Raw genomic sequence first — 25,777 nt, 5'->3', positions numbered from 1 at the left:
TACTTAGATATTGTGCTCTTATACTAAATATTTTAGTTCAAGATGGAATGAACATTATTGTTCATTTAATAGAATTAATAAGAGATTTGGTTACACATGTTAACTCATGAGCATCGCGAATCCAAACATTCAATAAGATTGCTGAAAGGGAATGCTTTTGTACGAAGGCTTGTTTAGTGCTTCATAACTTATTTTGAAATAAATATTTTGTAGGGAATGCTTTTCTAAAAAAAATACAAAATCAAACAAATCTATCTAGTCTTTTGTATTATTTTTTTAAAATATTGCACAAGATACGAATATTTTCTAGATGTGAATGCATTCTTGTGATCGGTCTTCTTCATCTTTTACCCATGTAACATTATTATTTGACATTGCTTTGCCTTTCGTTCTAATAGCCTGCTTCCCATTTCCTAATAGAATGTTGGACTTGTTTCTCTGAGCTCCGAATCAGGTTTCAAAGAAAATGTTGAAAGTAGTTTTTATAGAACGCATAGATAGATTTTTTCTCTCACTCCTTTTGAAAAACCTTTCTTCTCACTGTTTCTCCGAGATAGATTTTTTCAGTATGCTGACTTAGATTTTGCCTTGTGTTCATGGCTATGGACTTTTTTTTCCGCGGGCCAAGATGGGCTTGTACGAAATTGGAAGATACTTGGGCCATCATTTGTCTTCCTGCCCTTGTGCTTGTGCGACGCACACTTCTCCCTTGATATTTCAACCGCCGTGTGTCCGTAGTCTGGACCAGAGATTTTTGCGGTTCCATGTGTGCGAAACTCCTCCGTGATGAAAAAAAATTACGTGCGGGACGGCTGCACAACGCCTTCGTGCGGACGTAGTCCCGATGCTCCACGCGTGGACCTGGAGACCATCGGACGCACAACGCCTCGGCGCGGCTCCGCACGGGCTCGTCTTCGGCACGGGAAAAAAAAGGAAATCCTTCCCCAACGGTGGCGGATGCGGTGGCGGCAGCCTCCTTCCCAACGGCTGCGGCGGCAGCCTCCTTCCGAATGGCGCCGGCCTCGTTCCCCAACGGCGACGGCTTCTTCCCCAACTGCGACGGCGCGCGGCGACCTCCTTCCCCATCAGCAGCGGCGGCGGTGGCGGCGGCCTCCTTCCCCAATGGCGGGGGCGGTGGTGGCGGCGGCCTACTTCCGAATGGCGCCGGTCTCGTTCCCCAACGGCGACGGTCTCTTTCCCCAACTGCGACGGCGCGCGGCGACTTCCTTCCTCGACGGCGGCTGCGACCTCCTTCCCCAACGACGACGGCAGCGACGCATCTCCTTGTACATCGGATCCTTCCGCAACAACAGCTTTGTATGGGAGCAGTATGACTGAAGATGTTTAGTAGCTTGCAGTAGCAATGTAATAGCATATAGTAGACTGTGTGAGTTACCGTTGATTTTGAGAATTGATTGTTTGCATGATAGAAAAAGAAAAGAAACAGCACTTGATTGAAAGAAATGGGAAACAGCTTCAGTGTTTATGTCTATATAATGGAAGCAAGGAGTAGCAATGTAGCATAATTTTAGTTGTCAAAATGATCAGGCTGCAATGTTTCATTCTCCTTTCAGCTCTTCCGTTACAAAATGATGTAACATCAAAACATCTAATCCAGGCTTCCACCTTACAATCTCACCCTAACAGAATTCTCTAGTGTACAATACAACATCACTGAGTAATTGAACCGGACTACAAACCATTTACCATCATATGTTTTCATTATTTAGCACTCCATCAAATTGCAATTTCCTAACAGCTGATAGAGCATCTTTATCAACTCCTAGTAAGAGACTTGTATATCCTCCTTGCACAGCACCTGCCTCCATAACAGAAGAACTCATGTACATCTAAGGTTGGCATTGTGGCATGAGCTTCCCCTCCTTGAACTGATGGCTTTGTCATGGTTGCAGATTGGCTACTACCATCAATTGTACTGGTATTAACTTCTTCTCCTGAAATCAGTAGTAAAAATTAAAACAAATAGTATAGAAAATACAGGAGCACATTATGCTTAAGTGGCTAAAATTGGTAATTATCAATACCTTTGTTGCTCACACTTTTCTTTTTCTTTCCTTTTCTCTTTTCCAGGGATATGGTTCCACGTTTATTCTTTGGGCCTTTTACCACATTAGGAACTCTAAATGTTATTTTCCTGATAATGTATCAGTTGGACAAACAGTGGAAAACCTTATTGGCTTTTTCTTGCACCTTGCTTATCCCATCATCTGCTTCCAAGTCCAACTTATCAATGGCTTTCTCTAGAGCATCAAGAAGCTCTTTTGACACCGAACACTTCAGTGCAATAGATGTTGCCTTCCGTGATATACATGCAACTTGGGTTGTCAAATTTTCCTTCTCGACTCCTTTTTTCTCTACAAGAAATTCTCTTTTTGCATATTTTGTCCATCTCTTCAGTATATATTGTGGTGGCAAAACAAAACATCATTTATGTTGAAGACTTTGAGGGCATGCTTGCATAATATGCCTACACATTCATATTTTCTGCAAGAATATGAGATGGTCAAATCTGTAATGTTAAATACAACTGTTGCTCCGTGGTCAGATTGCATATGCATAACCTTATATGTCAGTTTTGAGCCCTCAGCTTTTAACAATTGTCCAGTTAACACAAATTGCTCTTTAAATTCTGCCTCAAACTCCGAATACATTCTACTTGTATATGATTTAGCTGCAGTCTTTAGCATAGGTAAATGTGGACTGTATGTAATTTGGCTCTTTCGACGTGACTGAAAATCTGCATCCACCTCATTTGCACGAAGACTAGCACATACCTTATCACACTCTACAAGGAGCTCTGAAAGACCAAGTTTCCGGCGAAATCTTTTCTTGAAGATGTTATTCGTTGCTTCACTCCTTTGAGTAGATGTCATATCAGCTGTAAATGAGTCACGATAGACAATAGCCCATTCCTTCCTCAAACCATATAGGCTTGACATCCATTGATTCTTCTCAAGGTTGCAGTCCCGCAACAACTCATGCCATTTCTTATTGAAGTAAAACTCTGATCTGTCTTCGTGGACACAACTCTTAAAAGCAGGTAGAAACTTCTGAGGATGCTTCTGAATTATATACCCAAGATGTTTAGTAGCATTAAGATAAATATGGCATAAACAAAGACGATGACTTGTGTTTGGAAGTACATAAGAAATTGCACCTGCCATGGCTGCGTCCTGATCGGTGAAAATTGTACTTGGATGCTTGCCTGATATTATTGTTAAAAAGGTCTCGAAGAGCCAACAAAATGATGGAATAGTTTTGTCAAATAACAATGCCGCTCCAAAAATTATTATTTGCTTGTGATGGTTCGTGCCAAGTATTGGAGCAAAAGGCATTTCAAACGTATTAGTCTGAAATATGGTGTCAAATGACACAGCATCACCAAAGTAGGCATAATCCATAATAGACTGACCATCTGCCCAAAAAAATTATGCTATACGACCACTTTCCTCATCAATATCAACTGCATAAAAAAATATAGGATCCTCAAGCTGCTTATTCCTCAAATAGGTGCATAGTGTTTGAGCATCATTAGATTCTAAGTACTTCTTGCGCTCACGACCAATCTCATAATTACAATCCAACTTTGAATATGGCACATGTTCAGCCCCTCCATAAAACTGCTTCATGATCTCATACACCCGGGCAGGTTTCATCCCAGCTTCCCTTATCTGGCCAATTAGCTTCCGATCTTCTTCTTTGATACATCGTTGGGATCTTAGATTTTTTTTATCTTATTTGGACTAGCAAGATAATGGTTGTGCTCAAATACAACTTTTTGCACCACCCAAATTCCTTCTTTACTAACCTTAAACTGAACACGAGCACCACATCGAGTCCTTGTCGTACCATTTGAGGACTCATTTCTTCCGTATCCTTCGTTACTACAAACAATATACTTTTGATATACAGTACCATCTGGTCGGCGCTTTGTCGAGCTTCTTCTAATGCTAAACCCATTCTTTCCTGCATACGTGTTGTACATCTCATAAGCATCGTCCTCCGGCTCAAAAGTTAGTCCAACTTCAGGAACGATCAAAGATTGTCCGATTTTATCCGGTACCTGTTGTAAACAATTTAAGAAAATACAATCACAGTCTAGCATTATCAAACAACACGGACAAAATTGACAATCAAACAACCTTTACCTGTATTGCCCGAACCTCATCTACATATTCTGCGTCAACTGCTATCGTGCTAACATCAACGTCCGCATGTCCAGCGGCCTCACGTTCTCCAGCGGCATCACGAACTCTAGCGGCATCATGTTCTCCAGCGCCATCACGATCTCCAGCGCCATCACGATCTCCAACAGCATCACGTTCTCCAACGTCATCATGAACTCCAGCGACATAACGATCTCCAATGGCATCAACTTCCATAAGGGCTGCTAGCTAGGGCTGATCAGACGGAACGATCAGATTGATGGACTCAGCGGCGGCGCATAGCCGGTGTAGGCACCAGATCCGTAAGAGAAACGCGGAGCCGTGATGAGCCGTGCGGGAGAGGAAGGCCGAGCTGGCTCCGATCAAAAAGCGCGTGGGCGTTGTGCGTCAAGATGCTCTCCAGGTCCACGCGTCGAGCATCGGGGCTGCGTCCGCACGAAGGCGTTGTGCGGCCGTCCCGCGCGTAATTTTTTTCCTCCGTGATCGTCCGCAACAGCAGATCCGACAGCAGCGGGCACGCGGCACCCAGGTGATGACACCCATGGCTGCTCCCGCGAATCCAGAGACGACGCGCGTGAGCCGGGGGACCCCGGCCGGCGTGGGCGTCGCTATCGCGCGCGCTCGTCTGCCGTAGCCGATCGGCAACTGCTGCTCCGTGCTCCTCCGTCCCATGGACGCTAGCTCCCATGCATGCCGGACTAGCGCGAAGAGCCGAAGACCTGCAGCGCGGGGCACGGGCCCGGCCGCGCCCTGGGGGTTTCCGCTGCCTGTCGCGGCCGTGTCCCGCTGGCTCGTTGCGCGCCACCACCTGCCGCTCTCTCTTGCGTCCTGCCAGGGTCGCCCCCGCCCATGTGACGGTGTCACGACGCGCCGCGTGTGGACGGCGGGCGGGACGTGCGCGGGCGCGGGCGCCTGGACCAGACGGCGACGCGCCCTGTCGCCGTGCACGCGCAAGAGGGGCGGCGCAGCTCCGCCGGCCCGGAGGATATTCCCGTCGACGTCGTCAATCCGTGCCGCGCCATGCGCGCACCAGTGCGACATGAGATGGACGTGGGTGCCGGAAAAGCTGTGTGCAAGCTGTCGATCGATGGCTGATGCAGGGCAACGACGACCCAAAGACATCGCACGACACGATTTCACCATGCATCCTCGCGAAAGTAGTAGATCACTAGCTGAGGCGAAGAACAAAACAACGCATGGATCCATTAGATATATATACGACACCCAAATCTCAGTTTGCAACACTTTTGTGGAGTTTGTTTGTCTAACGGGGGCCACCCAACAGGTGCAACTTAGAATGGACAGTTTAGATGAGATCACTTGGATTAAACTTTAAAAAAAATGATGAGATCACTTGGATTACAACAAAAATACTACTCAAGTTTATATTTCAGGGGCCGTGTCAACATTCAAAACTTCACTTGTGTGGCAGGAGAGGGAGTCTTATTTCAGCCACTTTCTCTTGGTAATCAGGGGATTACAAATAACTGTTGAGTAATGAGTCATTTGGACTCTGAAGGCTGCTTGACAACTGCTGCAATTTTATTTTTAATAAAATGAGATAGACAATATAATGTCTTGAAAAAACAGCCATAATTCGATATTGTGGAGAGAGTGAAATACGACAAGAGATGGGTAAGAGAGGAAAGGAAACGGAAGGGATTGCATAGTTGTAGGGCATTTTGATAGGTGCAAGGTCCAAGGTCTTTCAATTCATTAAAAATGGGTGGATCATGGGTACACAATTCAATGCGTAGGTCTACAGCCTGAGGATGCATATCTGGGAAACAAAACCGTGGGTTTCACTTAGATATTTCGGCGTGATCCCATTCATGAAAACATATATGCTCTATACTATCCGTTTTCATATATGGAGGCATTTTTTTGTGAGCCTCAGCTGTTCCGTCAACGCAAGATCTTGGTGTTGTGGATGAGGAAAGAGATGTGCCAACAACAAACTAGGTGAGCTTAATTAGTTTCTCCTTTTGGAAACACCACATGTTTCCTGCGATCCCAAACTTGCGATTACCGGTGATGACGGTGATGTGATTTAATTTGATGATGAATGAAGAAGAACCGAGATCAGGTGAGGAGAGGGTTAGGGTTTGAAGAGGGTTCAATGGTACTAGGACTGGAGTGACATCCTGAGGTGTTGGCGGCAAAAAAACGGAGTAGCATGGCAATCTTATTTCAGGTGGTATTTTCCTGGCAGTGTGCCGTCAGGGGAATTACTACGTCTGGTGGTTTTGTCTACATCCCTGTCAGGAAAATTTCCATCTCCACTAGTGAGTACTTATCGACAATAACAACTGGATTCTTCATGCGATTGTCAATTAGTATGACCTCGTTTTTTTAACTAGTTGAATCCGTATCCATTTTCCATAAAAGCTGGCTGACGTTCATGTCCTTGGCTGCACTGCCTAATTTAGTGCAAAAAAGTTTCAGCATCTACGACAACTAGTACCAGCTGCTTCCTCAGAATCAGACCAAGAGCTGATCGCATATATACACACAAGTTTCAAAAAAGCGTATTACAGACAACGATCCTCTTTAGCTGCATTATCTTCAAACAACTGAAGTTGCTGATGATCTGCAGAATTCAGATGACATTGCTCATCAGCTAGTGGTGTGGATCAGATGTGGCTGGTGGGCATGCTCTCACGGAGTCACATGCATGCTCAGACAACATACATGAATGGCGCGGCGTCGATCAAAAGAGCCAGCTCAACCAAAGTGACGCGTTACATGGACGATAGCACTTCTTTTTTTTTTTTTGGCTCATAGCTGATGCGTGCTCTGGGCCTCTGGCACCCGTTTCACTTGCCAAAAGAGTCATATTGAGACCATGGATGGAAATTACTGTGATGCACTATATTGGTAAAAGTCGGATGCACCCTGAGATAAAAATGGCGTGCATTATTTTTGCTGCAATTGTTCCACGGCACCATGTACATTACATGTGATGTACCGCTGTTAAAGACCTTAAACGATTGGTTGAGCCCTGCACGTCCGTGTCAATGTAAAAAAGTGCATGGCTTGTCCTGTAGTCCCCTTGCCCATCCCGATCGATCGATCCAACAATGGAGAGCAAGACGAGACCTTTTGTTCATCACAGCCGGTCCCATATTTGCAGGACCATGGGCAGCTGGCCACACTTGTCCACTGGCTCCTCGCCTCCAAGCCCTAATAATAGCGCCGTGCAAGTGAACACCAGCCCCATGCCTCTCATCCTAATCCAAAATTTCACCTACGTTAACGGCTGCTAACGTACCTCTGCTACCTGTACGTGCATGGTGCACAGTGCGTTCCTTCTTCTTCTATAAAGAGGCCTTAGCTTCAAGCACAGGATGCATCACACACACATCAAACTATCTCGAGCTAGCTGAGTAGTAAGTCGTTGCCATGGCCAAGATGGTGTTGCTCCCCGTGCTCCTCTCCTTCCTCCTCCTGCCCTTCGCCTCCCTCGCTCTGACGCAGGACTTCTGCGTCGCCGACCTGTCCTGCAGCGACACGCCGGCGGGGTACCCGTGCAAGTCCAGCGTCAGCGCCAACGACTTCTACTACCACGGCCTGGCTAGCAAAGGCAAGATCAACCCCCTCATCATGGCCGCCGTGACCCCGGCCTTCGTCGGCCAGTTCCCGGGCGTCAACGGGCTCGGCATCTCCGCGGCCAGGCTCGACATGGAGGTGGGCGGCGTCGTGCCGCTGCACACCCACCCGGCCGGCTCCGAGCTCCTCTTCGTCACCCAGGGCACCGTCGCCGCCGGCTTCATCAGCTCCGGCTCAAACACCCCCTATACCAAGACACTGTACGCCGGCGACATCATGGTGTTCCCCCAGGGCCTGCTCCACTACCAGTACAACGCCGGCACTGGCCCAGCAGTGGCGCTTGTTGCATTCAGCAGCCCTAACCCCGGCCTGCAGATCACTGACTTCGCGCTCTTCGCCAACAACCTCCCGTCGGCCGTCGTGGAGAAGGTCACCTTCTTGGACGACGCGACGGTGAAGAAGCTCAAGAGTGTGCTCGGCGGCAGCGGCTAAGTTGTTCTCGGCAAGCTCGTCAATTGGTCGATCGTGGTCTTAGTCGTCGTTTCTGCGTATGCATGATTGAACATGTCGTTATTTCATCAGAGTCATGTGGTCTTTTCAAGTTATCCTTTGTTCATGTTGTTTTCATTCAAGGTTGTCTTCAACATAGTTGCAATTTGTTGCAAGGATGAACACGACCGATTTGTGGTGAATAGGACAATGTTCAGATTTCAACCAAAAATTGGCAAGAATCAGAATGGGTCCTATCGGTCACCCCCATAAATATATATCTCACCATAATTATCATTTATCGTAAGAATGAAAGACCGAAATAATGACCGCTAGGGGACCAGGTGAATAGGGAGCCCTATAAAAGTTCTTCTGGAATCAAGACTTATATCCCGACTCCCAATCAAAACCCCTAACATAACGCTTTTATAGCTACACGAAAAGTGGTCTGGTTAGTGGTTAGGGAGTTAAAAGTGACGTTTCTGTGATCGTAATAAAATAATTAAGCATCTTTATTTAGTACCAACATGCCAGGTCTATTTGGAGAATAAATTATGGGTTAACCTCTGAATGGCATAGGGAAAAAAGAGAGAAGATTGATATTGGTGGAGGTGGCAGCCCGTAAGAAACATGGCTCCATTAGATCATTATTGTGACTTTAGTGATTGAGTGATAACACGATCCATGGGACTAATCAAGTTTGTCAAGCGAATAATCTTATGTCCCATGGATAAAGTACAAAGTCCTAGCAAAGCAAGGAAAGAAGAAAGAACTCAAAGAAGTGTCGAATTCGACGAGTTCAACTTCAAGTAGGGCGTCAGATAAACTAACGCCCTATTTTTATAACAGGCCGATGCATTGGGAAATTGCAACTATGATCAAAGAAGAAAATGGCAGTAGCACCGGATCAACTGACGCTCTAGGGTTAAGCGTTGGTGCATTGGTAGTTGAATTACTCAGAGAGCATTTTTTGTTGCAACTGCCTGGCTCAGAAATCTCTTCAGCACCGGATTAAACGACTCTAGGTGTCGGTGCAATTCAGAATTGCAACAACGCTCAAGAGAAGAATGCCTTCAGCACCGGATTAAACGCGCTAGGCGTTGGTGAATTCAAAATTGCAACGATGCTCAAGAGAAGAAATATCTTCAACACCGAATTAAACGATGCTAGGTATTGGTGCAATTTAGAATTGCATCGACGCTCAAGAGAAGAAATGCCTTCAACACCGGATTAAACGACGCTAGGCATCGATGCAATTTAGAATTGCAACGACTTTCAAGAGAAGGGCAGTTAGGGTCCAACGGCTCCTATGCAAGCTTAGTGTGACCGGATGAAACTACTCATGTGGCTAGATCATCCGACGCTTTGTACTTTTTGGGAAAGTTGTTGGTAATAGCTATGGCTGGCTCTCTAGACTATATAAGCGCCTTCCCTGGCTTATTTTGTGGTTACTGGAGTTTAAGAAAGCACATACACATTAAAGAAGGCCTCCAAGCCACCATAGTGCTAATTGATCATATCCATAGGCTTTAGCATATACTTAGTGAGTGTTAGTAATTAGATTAGGCCAAAAGAGAGAGTGTGAGAGCAAGATGTTGTTGCCTTGTGTTTGGTTCTAATCTTGGTAATCTTGGTGTGCCAGCCCCTTGGAGTCTTGGTGACTCGCCGGCGAGTCTTCGACCTTCGAGCTTGGTGTGGAGCGGTGTCGACGATCTTGTTCAGAGAACGAGAAGACCTTTCTTTGTAGGAAACTCCGTAGTAAAGACGGGATCAAGGTGACCGGTGCAAGAGGTGGTGAGCATTGCCTTCGTGGCAAGGTCCTCATCTACTTGGCGTGAGCCTTAGTGGTGAGATCAAGATCTTAACTGGAAGAGACTTGGTGACCGAAAGCGTACCTTGGTGGAGCTTCAACATGTACTAGGGGTGGCTTTAGCCCTCTGAAAGGCCCTTGTTTGGTTTTGGTAATTGATGGACAACTTAGGTGGACTAATAAGTGTTTATGTTGAGATACACAGGAGATTAGTCCACACAAAGACACTAGTATGAGCAACATGTGCCATGGAGGAGAAATGGCTAAGGGTTGATGCTATGCTCATATAGTGTGATCGAGGAGCTCATTGCATATGAGACATAACATGGAGTTATGTGACCAAAATGGAGAAGATCAAGACAAGGCTTGGCTTGATGGACCGGTTGCAATGGAGAAGGGCAAGTCAAGGCTTTGAAGCGAGGGCCGCGAGGCGGTGAAGCTTGGGCAAGATTTGGCGCCGATGGACCGAGGCAACGGTGAAGAGCGAGCAAGGTCAAGATCGATGGACCAAAGAGGTTATGTGATGATATGGAGTGGATCATATCATTCAAGGAAGATCAAGCCAAGTGTTAACTTATGAAGATGATCAAAAGGCTTGATGGAATTTGGTGCTTGTGTGGCATCAACATTTGGGAAAATGAAATGAAATGCGCAAGGCAAAGGTATGACTTGTAGGGCATTTCATTTCACCGGTCAAAGGTTGTGTAGAGAAGTGCATGACCGGATTTAGGATAGATGGCCGTACTATCAAGAGGGGCAAACTTGTTTGCATATCGGTCATCTAGTGCCACTTGAGCGATCTAACATTGCGATGTTGCTAGGATCGAGTGGCGTGGTGAGATCAAGTGAAAATCCTTTGAAAATGATTGTGAAATGCTAACACACATGCACATGGTGTTGTTCACGTGGTGGTGTTGGCACATTTGCAAAGGAGAAAGAGTTGGAGTTGATGTTGATCAACTTTGGGAAGCAAGAAAGGTTTTTCGGTTTTCTTCGGAAATTAGGTTGTCTCTTGGAGTGAAATACTGCTTTGATCCATTGTGTTTCGGACAAGTATTCAGTTGGGTTGTGTAGCCCTCTGAATTAGCTTTCCATAGAGTCCAAGATCACCTAATTTGGACATCGGAGCTAAGAGTTATGGCCGTTTTACCGAGGTACATTTCTGCTGGAAATAGACCTGCGGACGGTCCGCTCATGGGGGCGGACGGTCCGCCGTTATCCCGGATGAGCTCTAACAGAGCCATTTTTGGCTCTGTTGGTGGTCCAAAATGAACTGCGGACCGTCCGGTCCATGGGGGCGGACGGTCCGCCATTAAAAGCTGAAACGGGCGCAGATTCTTGGTAGTTCTATCTTGGGTGTCCAAAATGAACTGCGGACCATCCGGTCCTTAGGGGCGGACGGTCCGCCTCCTACTGAAAATTCTGGGACAGAAACACTACGGTTTCTGTGTGTGCTCACTTTTTGAACTGCGGACAGTCCGCCCATGGGGTGCGGACAGTCCGCCGGTCACTTCCAGATTTAGTCGGAGACGTTTGCAAATCGGTTGGTTCGAAGTTTTGAACCGCGGACAGTCCGCCCTAGGGGCGCGGACAGTCCACCCGGGGCTCTAACGGTCGACTCTGACACATAATAATTGCTGTTCTAGCCGTTGGTTTTGAATGGCGGACGGTCCGGTTTCTGTGAGGCGGACAGTCCGCGAAATCTCTGTTTTCTCGGGATTTGAGTGTAACGGCTAGTTTGGGGCCTCCCTCTATAAATAGAGGGTGTGGCCGGCCATTTGAGGGTGCTGAGCACCTTGGGGACTTGGTGTCCATGTGTGAGAGTGTTTGAGAGCCCTCTACTCACTCTAACTTGATAGTGATCATCCAATTGAGTGAGAGAGCGATTCTAGTGCGATTGCTTTGAGAGATTGCATCGAGTGGCACTAGCTGATCGTGTTGCAAGCCGGTGTGCTTGTTACTCTTGGAGGTTGCCACCTCCTAGACGGCTTGGTGGGAAGAGGCTCCGTTGAAGCCCGCAAGAAGATTGTGCGGTGCTCCGGAGAAGAGATTGTGAGGGGTATTGTGCTCACCCCGCGGGAGCCGCGAAGAGCAACTCTAGTTGAGCGAGACGTGAAGAGCAACGAGTGGTTCGTCCGGATCATGTGCTAGAGCTCGGTGTGAGCACTCCATGTGGGAGAGTGTGACTTGAGAGTCACCACTAGTAAGAGGATCGGCGGCAACCTTGGAGCTTGTCTCAACGGGGATTAGTTTGGTGGCAACCAAGTGAACCTCGGGATAAAAATCACCGTGTCAATCTTGTCTACTCTTCTCGGTGGTTTGCATTCTCCAAATCACAAGCCTTGTATTTACATTCATATATATCTTGTGTTTGTGTAGTTGCTCTCTAGTGTTTAGTTAGTTTGTGTAGCTTGCTAATCATCTTCTTGCTTGTGTAGCTAGAAGTAGAGATCATAGTGTAACTAGTTAGCTTGTGTAGTTTAATTAGTTGGTCTTGCTTAGATTGTGTAGCTAAGCAAGTTGAGCTCTTGAGTTTGTATTGTGTATCCTTGTCCTTGAGCATCTAGTGAGTTTAGGTTTGGCTTTGTGCTATTGCCCATTAGAATTGTGTAGGAGCTCCCCTTGTTTGTAAAGTACTAGTGCTTAGACTTGTGTGGCTTGGCATTAGAATTGTTAGGAGAGCTCTTACTAGCTTGGCACTCCATTTGCTTTGTGTAGGATCTTTTTGGAAGTGCCTTAGAGTCATAGTTGAGGGGTGAAGTCTTGGCTAAGCGAAAAGTTTCAATTCCGCATAAGTTTCGGTTAGCCGGCGCAATTAGTTTTAGAAAGGACTATTCACCCCCCCTCTAGTCCGCCATCTCGATCCTACACCCTCCGACACCATTGGGAAAAAAATTAATGTGCCGAGTTTGCATTTTTCTAACCCACTCCTTTACATTTCCGCACTTCTTTCATGCAACTTATGCGCCTTTACTTTCTCAGAGTAGCATAAAGTTTGGATTGGATATAAATTGCAAAACTCTTATTTTGGGTGGTTTGGAACACTAGATAAACCGTAGTTGCACATTTAGATAGCATATTCTAGTTTATATTTTTTGCACAATTTAAATGAAGATATAAATTAAGATTTTAAGTTTATCTAATTTATCTTCTCCCCCTCTTAAGCTACGAGCACCTATTATTTTCACAACCCTTTGGGCTAATATTGTGTACACACATGTTCACAACGCGTTCAGTTGACCTAGACATGGCACCGCACACGCATCAATCCAAACACACCTTGATCGGTAAACATGGCCAAGGCCGTGCTCCTGCTCCTCGCCCTGCTGCCCTTCCCCTCCCTCGCCCTGAACCAGGACTTCTGCGTCGCCGACCTGGCCCGCGGCGCACGCCGGGCAGCTACCCGTGCAAGCCCCAGGCCGCCGTCACCGCCGACGACTTCTATTACCGCGGCCTGGCCACCACCGGCCCGCCCATCGCCCCCTTCAACGTCGGCCTGTCGTCGGCCTTCGCCGCCCGGTTCCCCGGCGTGAACGGTGTGGGCATCTTGGCCGCGCGCGCCGACATGGCCCCCGGCGGCGTGGTGCCGCTGCACTGGCACCCGCTGGCCACCGAGCTCCTCTTCGTCCTCGACGGCAGCATGGTGTGCGGCTTCATCAGCGCCGCGCTCAACAAGGTGTACGCCAGGACGCTGTACAAGGGCGACCTGATGGTGCTTCCCCAGGGCCAGCTGCACTACCAGTACAACCTCGGCAACGCCACGGCCGTGGCGCTCTCCTCGTACAGCAGCTCCAACTCCGGCATTCAGATCCTGGACTTCGCGCTCTTCGCCAACGACCTGCCGTCGGAGGTTGTCAGCAAGGTCACCGTGCTGGACGAGGCACAGGTCAGGAAGCTCAAGGCGATGTCCGGAGGGAGCGGCTAATCAGCCGCCATTCGATCGATCTATCTCCGTCGGTCTGCGCCGGCATGGCAGGGTCGTTGAACTTGAATTGGTTGCGGTTGCGGTGTGGAGAAACTGAGAATAATCGGATGCTTGCGCGCGTGCGTGTGCACATGTGCTTGCTTAATTCTAAAAAATTGTAACGTCAAATATCATTTGATGAAATGCTTCAATATGTTTGTTCTTTGACGAATAAAAAAGGTTATCTTATTAGTTGCTCATCGAGCATATATAGCAATTGAGTCTTACTTGTCAGCTATTGCGCGTTGATGATAGGCTGTTTATATTAGTACACATTCGACAGAATTTTTTTTTTACAAAATAATTGTTCATGAGGCATAAGCAACAAAAAAAAAGGGATCAATGTATTATTTATGTACTGCGAGTTCCTCATTCATTGAAATCGTCTTCTCTTGCACGGTTGCACCTGACATTTAATTTGCTTGCCACATGATGGCATTACCGAATGCTCTATGTTAGCATTGAATCAAATTTGCCACAGGATAAGTTACGTGTTTTGAAACACAACGATAAGCAAGGCATCAAAAGTTTGAGCATCTTGCACGGTTGCACCTGTGTGATTGTGATCGAAACAAGGCCAGCCGGATGCACGTGTCACGTGTGTGAACTAGAAGATCGAGAGATCAAGATCCTGATCGGGCCTCGCCAAACTCATATGCTACCGAATTCCAACGAGCAATAATAATTATGTAAGGCAGCGAATTATTAGGAGAATGTTGCACGGGCCTCCACCTCCCGTGCCACGAACTCGCACAGTGCACGGCTGGTCAACTATCACCGTCGTTCCCGGTTGGTGATCATCTTCTCTTGCAACTTTACGATCTACTACTAGAATTTATTTATAATATTTTTAAAAAATTGATTAGGCTTTTTTGTGATGAAATTTCGTTCGAATATTTGACTCCGCAAGGTTTCTTGCATTCACCGCTCACTGCTAAAAAACAGTTTTTAAGGGCGGGTAAAAACCTATTTGCAGGTACGGCCCCGACTTCTCGTAGCTACAAATGCTGTTGCAGGGGCGGGTCACCCCCTCCCGCCCCATTTCCAGGAGTGGGTGAGGGGGTGACCCATCCCTACATATCAAATACAAAACAAAAAAAATCGCCGGCATCTACCGCTCTCCCGCGCCGACTCGGGGCATGCCGCCGGGACGGAGAGCATCGCCGCCGCTGCCGCTCGTGCGCTTGCCGCCGGAATGCACCTATGCGCTCGCTCGCCGACAAATCCACCCATGCGCTCGCCTCCTAATCTACCCGCCCGTGTGCTCGCCGCCAGACCCGCCCCCGCGCTCGCCGCCGCCGGATCGGGCCGCCGCTGTCACATTCGCATCCCTCTCCCGCGCCGCAACTGTTTCCCCGTGCTATGCCGCTACTCCTCCTCCGCGCCGGCAGCTCCCCCGCACCGACAGCTCCGCACGCCGCGGAGGCTCCGCGTCGGTCGTCCCGCGCGCTGCTGCCCCCCTCACGCCGTCTAGCCCTCCTAGCGCCGCTGCGGTCCCCCTCGCGCTGTCGTGGCTCCGGGTGGTGGGAGAGAGAAGGGGAGGTGGCGGCGAGGGAGGAGCGGCCCGATCCGCACCGTCGGAGCCTCCCTCGAGCCGCCATGACTCCGCCAGGCGGGAGAGGGAAGGCCGGCGGGGGAGGGAGAGGAGGGGAAGGCTGGCGGGGAAGGGAGAGGAGGGAGAAGGGAGGACGGCGGGGGAGAGAAGGTAGGGGCGACGCGGCGAGAGAGGATGGGATCGAGAGAGGAAGGGAGGGAATCGGAGGGAGAGGGAAGGAAGCAAGCGGATTGTATAGAGGCCGCGGCTGCGCACGATTGGTGGAGGACGAGGGGGTGCGGATTGATGATGTGGGATCAGGGAGCAAGTGGGGGACAGCTTAATTTTTAGGTGCGGGTGACGCCATCACCCGCCTCTAGAAATCCATTTGTAGGGACTGGTGAAGCCACCAGCCGTCCTTAAAAATATTTTTCTACTTTATTCCAGAAATTCATTTGAATCTTTACATATAGCAAAACAAATAAAAAAGAAATGAAACTTCAACGATATAGTTATTATGAAATATAGATACAAAAAAATATGCTAAGTATATTTGAGTGTATATAAAGGATAAGATTGTGGAAACCTCAGACTTCAGTCGTATGAGATACTGTATAGTCATAGCTATTAGACAATTTATATTACTTTTTTAGACTATTAGATGACCTTAAATGAAAATGTTATCAACTATAAAAATTCAAAATTGTAGGTCTCGTCAATCTCTACAATTTTGGTATAAAGTTTGACTTCATGCGAGATCGTATGAAAAAGTTATGATTTTTTTTGCGTGGGACTATCATCCTTTCTAGGGGCGGATGACACCACCATCCGCCCCTAAAAATATTTTTCAATTTTATTTCAAAAATTTATTTAAATATTTTCATATAGTAAAACAAATAAATAGTGAAACTTCTACATTATGGTTATTGTGAACTATAGATAAAAAATATGCCAAATATATTTCCTTATATATAAAGGTTAAGATTGTTGAAACCTCAAAATATGACTTGAGTTGTATGAGATCCTATATAATTATAGCCATATGTAGGTTTATAATAATTTTTTAAACCATTAAATGACCTTAAATGAAAAAGTTATAAACTACAAAGTTTTAGATCTCGTTATTTTCTACAATTTTGATATAAAGTTTGACTTCATCCGAAATTATACGTGGAACTATTTTTAGGGGCAAGTCATGTCATCACCCGCTCCTAAAAATATATTTTTAGGGATGGGTTACACCATCACCCACCCTAGAAATGCAGTCTTTAGGGGCGCCCCTAAAAATGATGCCTATTTGCAAGGGCTGGTGATGGCGCCACCCGCCCGTAAAAATATTTTGCTAAGGGCGGGTCGGATGGTACAGTAACCGCGCTCCATTTGTAGAAGCGGGTTACGTTTTGACCCGCCCCTAGACAAAAAGTAGAGCGTCCCTACAAATCATTTTCGTAGTAGTGGTTAACGATTTATTTTTTCTATCATAGGCAATATGCTGGTCAATAGTAAGGTCCGGTGATTTCGTCAACCTTAAGATATACTGACGTAAGTCCCCCAAAGGTACTCATAATGTCAAGTATGCATGTGTGCAGTTCATAGGATGATATAGATTTAAATCCGAACTGTGCAAATTTTAGAACCCTAGAAGCAATTAATTAGCTCCATATATATCTGGAACACTTCTAGTAGTGGCAGGCCACATCTAGAACAAATTAACTAGAACCCAATCAGGAATCAGCCAATGATTAATAAACTTGAACATCAAAGTGGGTTAATTATTTCATGTCCTTCAATCCACCCATAAGAGTTGACGGACCCCTAGTTTAAAATGCTCCGACCACTGCATGCGTGATGCACGCTTTGTTGGAAGGCTAACCAAAAGCAAATTAACTAAAGAGGCGTGTGATGATAAGCAAATTAATAAAGTGGTATTTTTAACCAAAGTGTAAGGTAGACAAGATCAATTCCTGATCATGCATATCATATTATCAATGTTTTTTAAGATCAGCCGCCTCACGGTCCAAGTAGCCGCACATGGCGCGTCCACTGGCCCCACACGGAGGAGGGAGTACCATTCACATGTCCAAGCATGAATATCATTTGCAAATCACAAGAATAACCCTGTTCAGAAGTGTATTTGTGACTGAAAGTAGTAGCAATCAACTAATCCCTCCAAACAAGAAGTGTACCTGATGAAAACAACTTGTTTTCAGCTTGGACGCGAAGTAAACTTAACCGGACGTAGCACTTGCAAAGTCTGCTGCTTACTAATCCACAAGCCCACTGGCATCGATAACGTACACACGCATACATCGATCGACCATGACCAGCCACAGCGTTAAGAAACCTCATAAAGTCAACTTCACATCCAGCCGACAGGACGCATGAACACCGTATAGTAGTCACAAAAGTTCCCAGATCAATATATCAAGGAACGTGGTACGTTGTTTAAGGTGATTTTAGAACTGTTGGAATCAATACGAAAATGACGTTCCCGGAACGAGAAACGTGGCATCATGCCATGTTACCACCTTCCCGGTGACCGTAATGAACGCACATTTGCACACCGCTGGCTTCTCTTATATATACATCAAACCAAACGCCAAAAGCATCACACGCATCCAACACGTACAGGTACCTTGATCTAGCTCTCCAACTTGTAGCTGCAAGAAGCTACGCGTAGCAAGCTCGATCGCCCGGTGACCATGGCCAAGGCGGCCATGCTCCTGCTCCTCGCCATCGTGCCCCTCCTCTCTCGGCTGCTGCCCTTCCCCTCCCTCGCCCTGAACCAGGACTTCTGCGTCGCCGACCTGCCCCGCGGCGACACGCCGGGCGGCTACCCGTGCAAGCCCCAGAGCGCCATCACCGCCGACGACTTCTACTACCGCGGCCTGGCCGCCACCGGACCGACCATCAACCCCTTCAACATCGGCCTGTCCTCGGCCTTCGTCACCCGGTTCCCCGGCGTGAACGGGCTCGGCGTCTCCGCCGCGCGCGTCGACTTCGCCCCGGGCGGCGTCGTGCCGCTGCACTCGCACCCGGGCGGCAGCGAGCTCCTCTTCGTCGTCGAGGGCACCATGGCCGCCGGCTTCATCACCTCCCTGACGAACAAGGTGTTCGCCAAGACGCTGCACAAGGGCGACCTCATGGTGTTCCCGCAGGGCCTGCTGCACTTCCAGTACAACCTCGGCAACGACACGGCGGTGGCGCTCTCCTCCTACAGCAGCGCCAACCCCGGCCTGATGATCCTGGACTTCGCGCTCTTCGCCAACGACCTGCCGTCGGACGTCGTGAGCAAGGTCACCGTCGTGGATGAGCTGGAGGTCAGGAAGCTCAAGGCGCTGTTCGGCGGCAGCGGCTGAGCTAGGCGGAGCCGCCATTTTCGTTTCGACATCGGTCAGCAGGGTTCGGTGAGCTTGAATTGGTCGTACGTGGTTGTGGTGTGAGAATAAGTTGCACGCATGTGCACCTGCCATTTTCACGCAAGTGGTGCTTCTCAATGTAAACCAAGTTGGTGCTAGAATGATTATCCTATATGAAATGGTGCAATAGCATGAAAGCTAGCTAAAAATATATTTTTAGGGATGGGTGATGCCATCACCGGCCCGCCCTAGAAATACAATTTTTAGGGGCGGGTGATGGCATCACCCGCCCCTAAAAATGATGCCTATTTGCAGGGGCGAGTGATGGCGCCACCCGCTCCTAAAAATATTTTGTTAAGGGCGAGTCGGATGGTGGCGAGTCGGATGGTACAGTAACCGCGCTTTATTTGTAGAAGCGGTATATTTTGATCCGCCCCTAGATAAAATGTAGAGCATCCCTACAAATCGTTTTTGTAGTAGTGGCTAACGATTTTTTTTTTTATGATAGGCAATGTGCTGGTCAATAGTAAGGTCCGGTGATTTCATCAACCTTAAGATATACTGACGTAGGTCCCTGTCGGTACATACGGATAGGGGTACTTCCTGCGATGGTGTCCGGATCCGGTGTCACACCCGGTTTAGAAAAGGTAACCGAATGCATCCCATATGTGCGCCAGTATCAAGTTCCGCACATACAGTAGACGTCACAAGCGAATATCCGAAGCAATGCATTAACGAATAAGAGTATAATACTACTTTATAACATGACCGACAGTCTTAAGCTTAAATGAACAAACAAACGTCGATAAATCGCAGCGGACTTCAACTTCACAGGCAGTTGACTGGGAGATACTCGCCTAGAATTCTCCAATATCTTCGGGAAACTGCGGAAAGTTATCTTGTTCTGAGCAGCATGGGTTTTAATAAAGCAAGCGTGAGTACACTTATGGTTGGTACTCAGCAAGTGGAGTAAATTATATGACATGCAAGGCCAAATCAAGGATAAGCTGACACGGGTTGACTGCGATAAGCATTTTAGTTGGTCAAGTTTTATTTAGCAAGCCTTAACTAGGTTTAAGTTTATACCAACCCTTATATAAAAGACTGAGTAAGCAGCAACAACAACAATAAAGAACATCAGCTTAAGTCATCTTCAAGTTCAATTATCATGTGAGGGTCCAAGCCGCTCTTAACCGTGAGCACGGCTGATATATCAGTTTTCACTCTGCAGAGGTCGTACACTTTACCCACAGCTCGTGTTTCCCTTTATGCCCGGATTTGCAAGGCCCTTAAACACTTCCAAGGTGAGTGGCAGGGATTCACTACGAGGCCTTTACAAAGATTCACTAACTTATGACAATCCGCTAAGGTTTCAAGACCAAAGCCATATAGTACTGTGGTTGTATTGTTTTCCTGGGTGGTTCTCTATGTTCCAATTGATTCAATATTCTTAATTATCACCAAACAGCATTCCAGAAAAGGTAAAACATCATCATTGATATCCAAGATCCAACCTAAATCTATACAGAAGCAATAAGCATAACTACAACATAAATGAAAATACTCAGGTTTAATCAAGAAAGATAAATTGAAACTAGGCATGTCCTTAACTTGGGTTCCATCATATTCTAGACACATGCATGCATATAAAGAAAATGTGTATTTGTGAAATTAATAGGACTGAAACATGATCAAGGACCACTTGCCTTCGTTAGCAAACTGCTGCTGCTCAGGAAATTCTTCAAAGTCTTGACCCTGCGGATCCTCGAACTGCGCACCGTCTATCGCGACACACGAGCACATACAAACAAACAACACAATAAAATAAGAACAGTAGACCAATCAATGATAACAGAATAAAATAAGGTTTGTATAAGTCGTAAGGATCGCGTGAGCGCAAGAATCGATGAAATCGGAGTTAAAACGGAGAAGTTAGGGCTAAAACAGGGTTTCAGGGGCTTATCTGCGAAGATTTGGATCTAAAAGGACCTAAAACAGAGAAACCAGGGGCTAGATCGTAATTAAACCCTAGACAGAGGGGTTAGAACGCTAAACCGCAGGCTAGAGGACGGCGGGTTGAATTTTGAAAAACCTCAGGGGCCTAAACAGAGGAAAAAGGACTAAAACGCGATTACTTTTGAACTGATACGGAGTGCGGGTTGAATCTGGAAAAACATAAGGGCTCATTTGCAAAAACGGCGCGGTTGACCGGTACCGTTCTGTTTGACTCGCGGGTTAGGCGGACCTGAGCCGTTGGATCTAGATCCAACGGCCAGAGGGGGGGCGAGCGGCCTCGAGCGGCGGAGGGGGGGGGGTCGTCGGCGGTGACCCGAGCGGCGGAGGCTCGCCGGAGATGCGCGATCTCGTGTCTCCGGCGATCATTCGGGACGGGAACTGGTCGGGGAGAGAGAGAGGGACGTGGGGAGCTGATCTAGGGGGTAGAGAAGGAGGGGCGACGGCCGTAGGCGGCGGCCGGCGACGAGGGGCGGCGCGACGCGTCGGGAAACATCGCGCAGGCACGGAAGAGCGGGAGGGAGAGGGAAAAACGGCCGGGAAGATTCCTCACCACAGCGCGGTGCTCCGGGGATGATCGGTTGACGGCGAGCGGCAGCGGGGCGGCGGTGCGGTGGCGGCCCGAGGCGCGGACGGCAAAGCGGCGGCGGCGGCTGGGGTTAGGACGCGAAGGGGCGGCTGCGGCTAGGGTTTAGGGAGCGGGGGGGGGGGGCGAGCGGCGCTTAAAAAGGGGCGGCCGCGGGCGCCTGGGCGTGCGGGCCCGAGGCGGAGGCGGCGCGGAGGAGCGGGTCGAGCTCGGACTCGAGCTCGAGTCCGACTCGGGCGCGGGGGAGGAGAAGGGCCTGACAGGCGGGCCCCGCCTGTCAGCGCGATAGGGAGAGAAGAGAAAGAGAGAGCGGAGGCGGGGGTGTGCGCGCGGGGCTGGGCTGACGGGCGAGCTGAGGCCCAGGAAAAGAGAGAGAGTGCACAGGGAAAGGAAGAAAGGGGAGAAGCGCGGGCCTTGGGCCGCGCGGGGTGGACCGGACCTAGCGGAGAAAAGAGAAAAGAGAGAAAAGGCCGGGCTGGGCTGCAAGAAGAGAAAGAGGAGAGGGGAGAGGGGCCGGCTGGGCTGGGCCCAAAGGGGAGAAAAGAGAGGGAGGGAAAAAGAAAGAGAAAGAGCAAATACTTTTGAATTTGAACATGGAAATTGAACTCAAACTCAAATCCAAATAAACTACCACCAAGGAAACAATGCAAAGAGCATGAATGCACATATCATATATTTTCCCTTGCATTTATTTTAATACTTTAAGAAAATTGCTTATCTAAAATCCTGTAACCCTTTAACCTATCATGCCATTCAATTTACTTTTGTACTTTGCAAATTTAGGGTGTTACATCCGGCGTGTGCACCAAGCGCATCGTGGAGGACACGCGCCACCACATGTTCGGCCGCCCTTGCCCAATCATCGCCAAGGAGCTGCTCAACGACCAGAAGGTCGTAATGGTCAGTGAGTCATCCGACAGGGTGCCCAACCAGATGAGCGTAAGGTTATCTGTGACCTCGCCCTCGTCCTCTGGGTGACGGGGCGTACAGCCCGGGCCTGACAGCTGGGGACATAGTCTCCGGACCTTCTCCCCTGAGCTCATATAGGTCCGGTGCCTCCACATGCCCACGAGGATAGGGTGCTCTGGGATGGCCTCCATAGGCCCGGACCCCCCAGGGGGTCTGGCGCCGCCACGTGTGGGAGCCAGACCCCTATGGGCCTGTCCACCCGGACCGGCCTCGGGGGCTCGGACCCCTCTTTCCCCCGGGAAGGGATCCGGTGCCCCCACGTGTCGCCAAGGAGGCGACAACGGGCCATCCCTGCCACACGCCCGTGGCAGAAGGCCTCCAGTGGGACGCCAGCCCAGCTACCGCATTAAATGCGGGTAGGTGGCTGCGCTTGCCCAGGACAGGGCATGGCCTGCCCACTGATACACCGGGCAGGTGTGCTGACACCACGGAGAGTGGAGGCGTGCGCTGCCATAGTGTGCGCGGAGGCGACGACGCGGCAGGTCAGCGCAGCTCCTTCGCCTGTCAGAGGGTACTGACCCAACAGCGACAGCACGGCTTCCACTGTGCGTAGTCAATTACAATAGGTACTGTGCCGGTAAGGCAGCACATGACCATATCCTAACTGTAGATACGCACATCAACTTCCCTATCGCGAGGACTATAGGAAGGAGCTAGAGAAGAAGATTATATATCTCTCATGTTACAGGCTCCTATCGCCGGGCTCACCTGTCGGCGTCCCGCTCAGTGTATGCACCTCCCTTAGTCTATAAAGGGAGAGTGCGCTCGTTATAACACAAGGTCAACAAGTCCATAAGGTTCACAAGGCCCAAACTTTCTCAAGAATACAATGCACAAGTGGACGTAGAGTATTACGCTCCGGCGGACCGAACCACTCTAAATCCTCATGTCTTTCCTATGTTTATTCACTCTTTGACCAAGCGTTTCTAGGTCTCCCCAAACTCATCCTAAACTAGGATTAGGCGGGTGCATTCCGCCACCCGGCTGGAGATTTCCTCCGACAGTCCCCAAAGGTACTCATAGTGTCAAGTATGAATGTGTGCAGTTCATAGGATGATATAGATTTAAATCCGAACTGTGCAAATTTTAGAACCCTAGAACCAATTAATTAGCTCCATATATATCTGGAACACTTCTAGTAGTGGCAGGCCACATCTAGAACAAATTAGCTAGAACCCAATCAGGAATCAGCCAATGATTAATAAACTCGAACATAAAAGTGGGTTAATCATCTCATGTCCTTCAATCCACCCATAAGAGTTGACAGACCCCTTTTAAAATGCCCCGACCACTGCATGCGTGATGCACGCTTTGTTGGAAGGCTAACCAAAAGCAAATTAACTAAAGAGGCGTGTGATGATAAGCAAATTAATAAAGTGGTATTTTAAACCAAAGTGTAAGGTAGACAAGGTCAATTCCTGATCATGCATATCATATTATCAATGTTTTTTAAGATCAGCCGCCTCACGGTCCAAGTAGCCGCACATGGCGCGTCCACTGGCCCCACACGGAGGGAGTACCATTCACATGTCCAAGCATGAAGATCATTTGCAAATCACAAGAATGACCCTGTTCAGAAGTGTATTTGTGACTGAAAGTAGTAGCAATCAACTAATCCCTCCAATCAAGAAGTGTACCTGATGAAAAAAACTTGTTTTCAGCTTGGACGCGAAGTAAACTTAACCGGAGGTAGCACTTGCAAAGTCTGCTGCTTACTAATCCACCAGCCCACTGGCATCGATAATACACACGCATACATCGATCGACCATGACCAGCCACAGCGTTAAGAAACCTCACAAAGTCAACTTCACATCCAGCCACCAGGACGCATGAACACCGTAGTCACAAAAGTTCCCAGATCGATACATGGAGGCACGTGGAATTTTAGCACTGTTGGAACCAAAATGTACCTAAGTTCCCGGTACGAGAATAACGTTCCCGGAACGAGAAATATAGCACCGTACCACGGTTCATGATAACTATAACGAACGCACACTTGCACACCACCGCTGGCTTCTCTTATATATACATCAAACCAAACGCCAAAAGCATCACACGCATCCAACACGTACAGGTACCTTGATCTAGCTCTCCAACTTGTAGCTGCAAGAAGCTACGCGTAGCAAGCTCGATCGCCCGGTGACCATGGCCAAAGCGGCCGTGCTCCTGCTCCTCGCCATCGTGCCCCTCCTCTCTCTGCTGCTGCCCTTCCCCTCCCTCGCCCTGAACCAGGACTTCTGCGTCGCCGACCTGCCCCGCGGCGACACGCCGGGCGGCTACCCGTGCAAGCCCCAGAGCGCCATCACCGCCGACGACTTCTACTACCGCGGCCTGGCCGCCACCGGACCGACCATCAACCCCTTCAACATCGGCCTGTCCTCGGCCTTCGTCACCCGGTTCCCCGGCGTGAACGGGCTCGGCGTCTCCGCCGCGCGCGTCGACTTCGCCCCGGGCGGCGTCGTGCCGCTGCACTCGCACCCGGGCGGCAGCGAGCTCCTCTTCGTCGTCGAGGGCACCATGGCCGCCGGCTTCATCACCTCCCTGACGAACAAGGTGTTCGCCAAGACGCTGCACAAGGGCGACCTCATGGTGTTCCCGCAGGGCCTGCTGCACTTCCAGTACAACCTCGGCAACGACACGGCGGTGGCGCTCTCCTCCTACAGCAGCGCCAACCCCGGCCTGATGATCCTGGACTTCGCGCTCTTCGCCAACGACCTGCCGTCGGACGTCGTGAGCAAGGTCACCGTCGTGGATGAGCTGGAGGTCAGGAAGCTCAAGGCGCTGTTCGGCGGCAGCGGCTGAGCTAGGCGGAGCCGCCATTTTCGTTTCGACATCGGTCAGCAGGGTTCGGTGAGCTTGAATTGGTCGTACGTGGTTGTGGTGTGAGAATAAGTTGCACGCATGTGCACCTGCCATTTTCACGCAAGTGGTGCTTCTCAATGTAAACCAAGTTGGTGCTAGAATGATTATCCTATATGAAATGGTGCAATAGCATGAAAGCTAGCTAAAAATATATTTTTAGGGATGGGTGATGCCATCACCGGCCCGCCCTAGAAATACAATTTTTAGGGGCGGGTGATGGCATCACCCGCCCCTAAAAATGATGCCTATTTGCAGGGGCGAGTGATGGCGCCACCCGCTCCTAAAAATATTTTGTTAAGGGCGAGTCGGATTGTGGCGAGTCGGATGGTACAGTAACCGCGCTTTATTTGTAGAAGTGGTATATTTTGATCCGCCCCTAGATAAAATGTAGAGCATCCCTACAAATCGTTTTTGTAGTAGTGGCTAACGATTTATTTTTTTTTATGATAGGCAA

At 48.7% G+C, this 25,777-nt stretch overlaps 3 protein-coding genes and 1 pseudogene across 3 annotated transcripts; all 4 read left to right on the top strand.

Moving 5' to 3' along the window:
• The first annotated feature begins 7,505 nt into the window (after nucleotides 1-7,505).
• Nucleotides 7,506-8,499, top strand: LOC112896210 (germin-like protein 8-14). Its single transcript, XM_025964132.1, has one exon. The coding sequence runs from the start codon at nucleotides 7,590-7,592 to the stop codon at nucleotides 8,226-8,228; it is 639 nt and encodes a 212-aa protein (XP_025819917.1). The 5' UTR covers nucleotides 7,506-7,589; the 3' UTR covers nucleotides 8,229-8,499.
• A 4,829-nt stretch (nucleotides 8,500-13,328) lies between these two features.
• On the top strand, nucleotides 13,329-14,092 carry LOC112896211 (annotated as a pseudogene).
• A 4,040-nt stretch (nucleotides 14,093-18,132) lies between these two features.
• Nucleotides 18,133-19,101, top strand: LOC112897320 (germin-like protein 8-14). The gene has a single exon (XM_025965598.1). It carries the CDS (start codon nucleotides 18,236-18,238, stop codon nucleotides 18,890-18,892), a length of 657 nt encoding a protein of 218 aa, XP_025821383.1. The 5' UTR covers nucleotides 18,133-18,235; the 3' UTR covers nucleotides 18,893-19,101.
• A 5,359-nt stretch (nucleotides 19,102-24,460) lies between these two features.
• On the top strand, nucleotides 24,461-25,455 carry LOC112897337 (germin-like protein 8-14). The gene has a single exon (XM_025965614.1). It carries the CDS (start codon nucleotides 24,607-24,609, stop codon nucleotides 25,261-25,263), a length of 657 nt encoding a protein of 218 aa, XP_025821399.1. The 5' UTR covers nucleotides 24,461-24,606; the 3' UTR covers nucleotides 25,264-25,455.
• The last annotated feature ends 322 nt before the right edge of the window (nucleotides 25,456-25,777 follow it).

The sequence above is a fragment of the Panicum hallii genome, chromosome 6 (assembly GCF_002211085.1).
Source record: "Panicum hallii strain FIL2 chromosome 6, PHallii_v3.1, whole genome shotgun sequence".
NCBI classification, from domain to species: Eukaryota; Viridiplantae; Streptophyta; class Magnoliopsida; order Poales; family Poaceae; genus Panicum; species Panicum hallii.
Note: the sequence above shows the minus strand (reverse complement) of the source record. Positions and strands in the feature narration are given on the sequence as shown.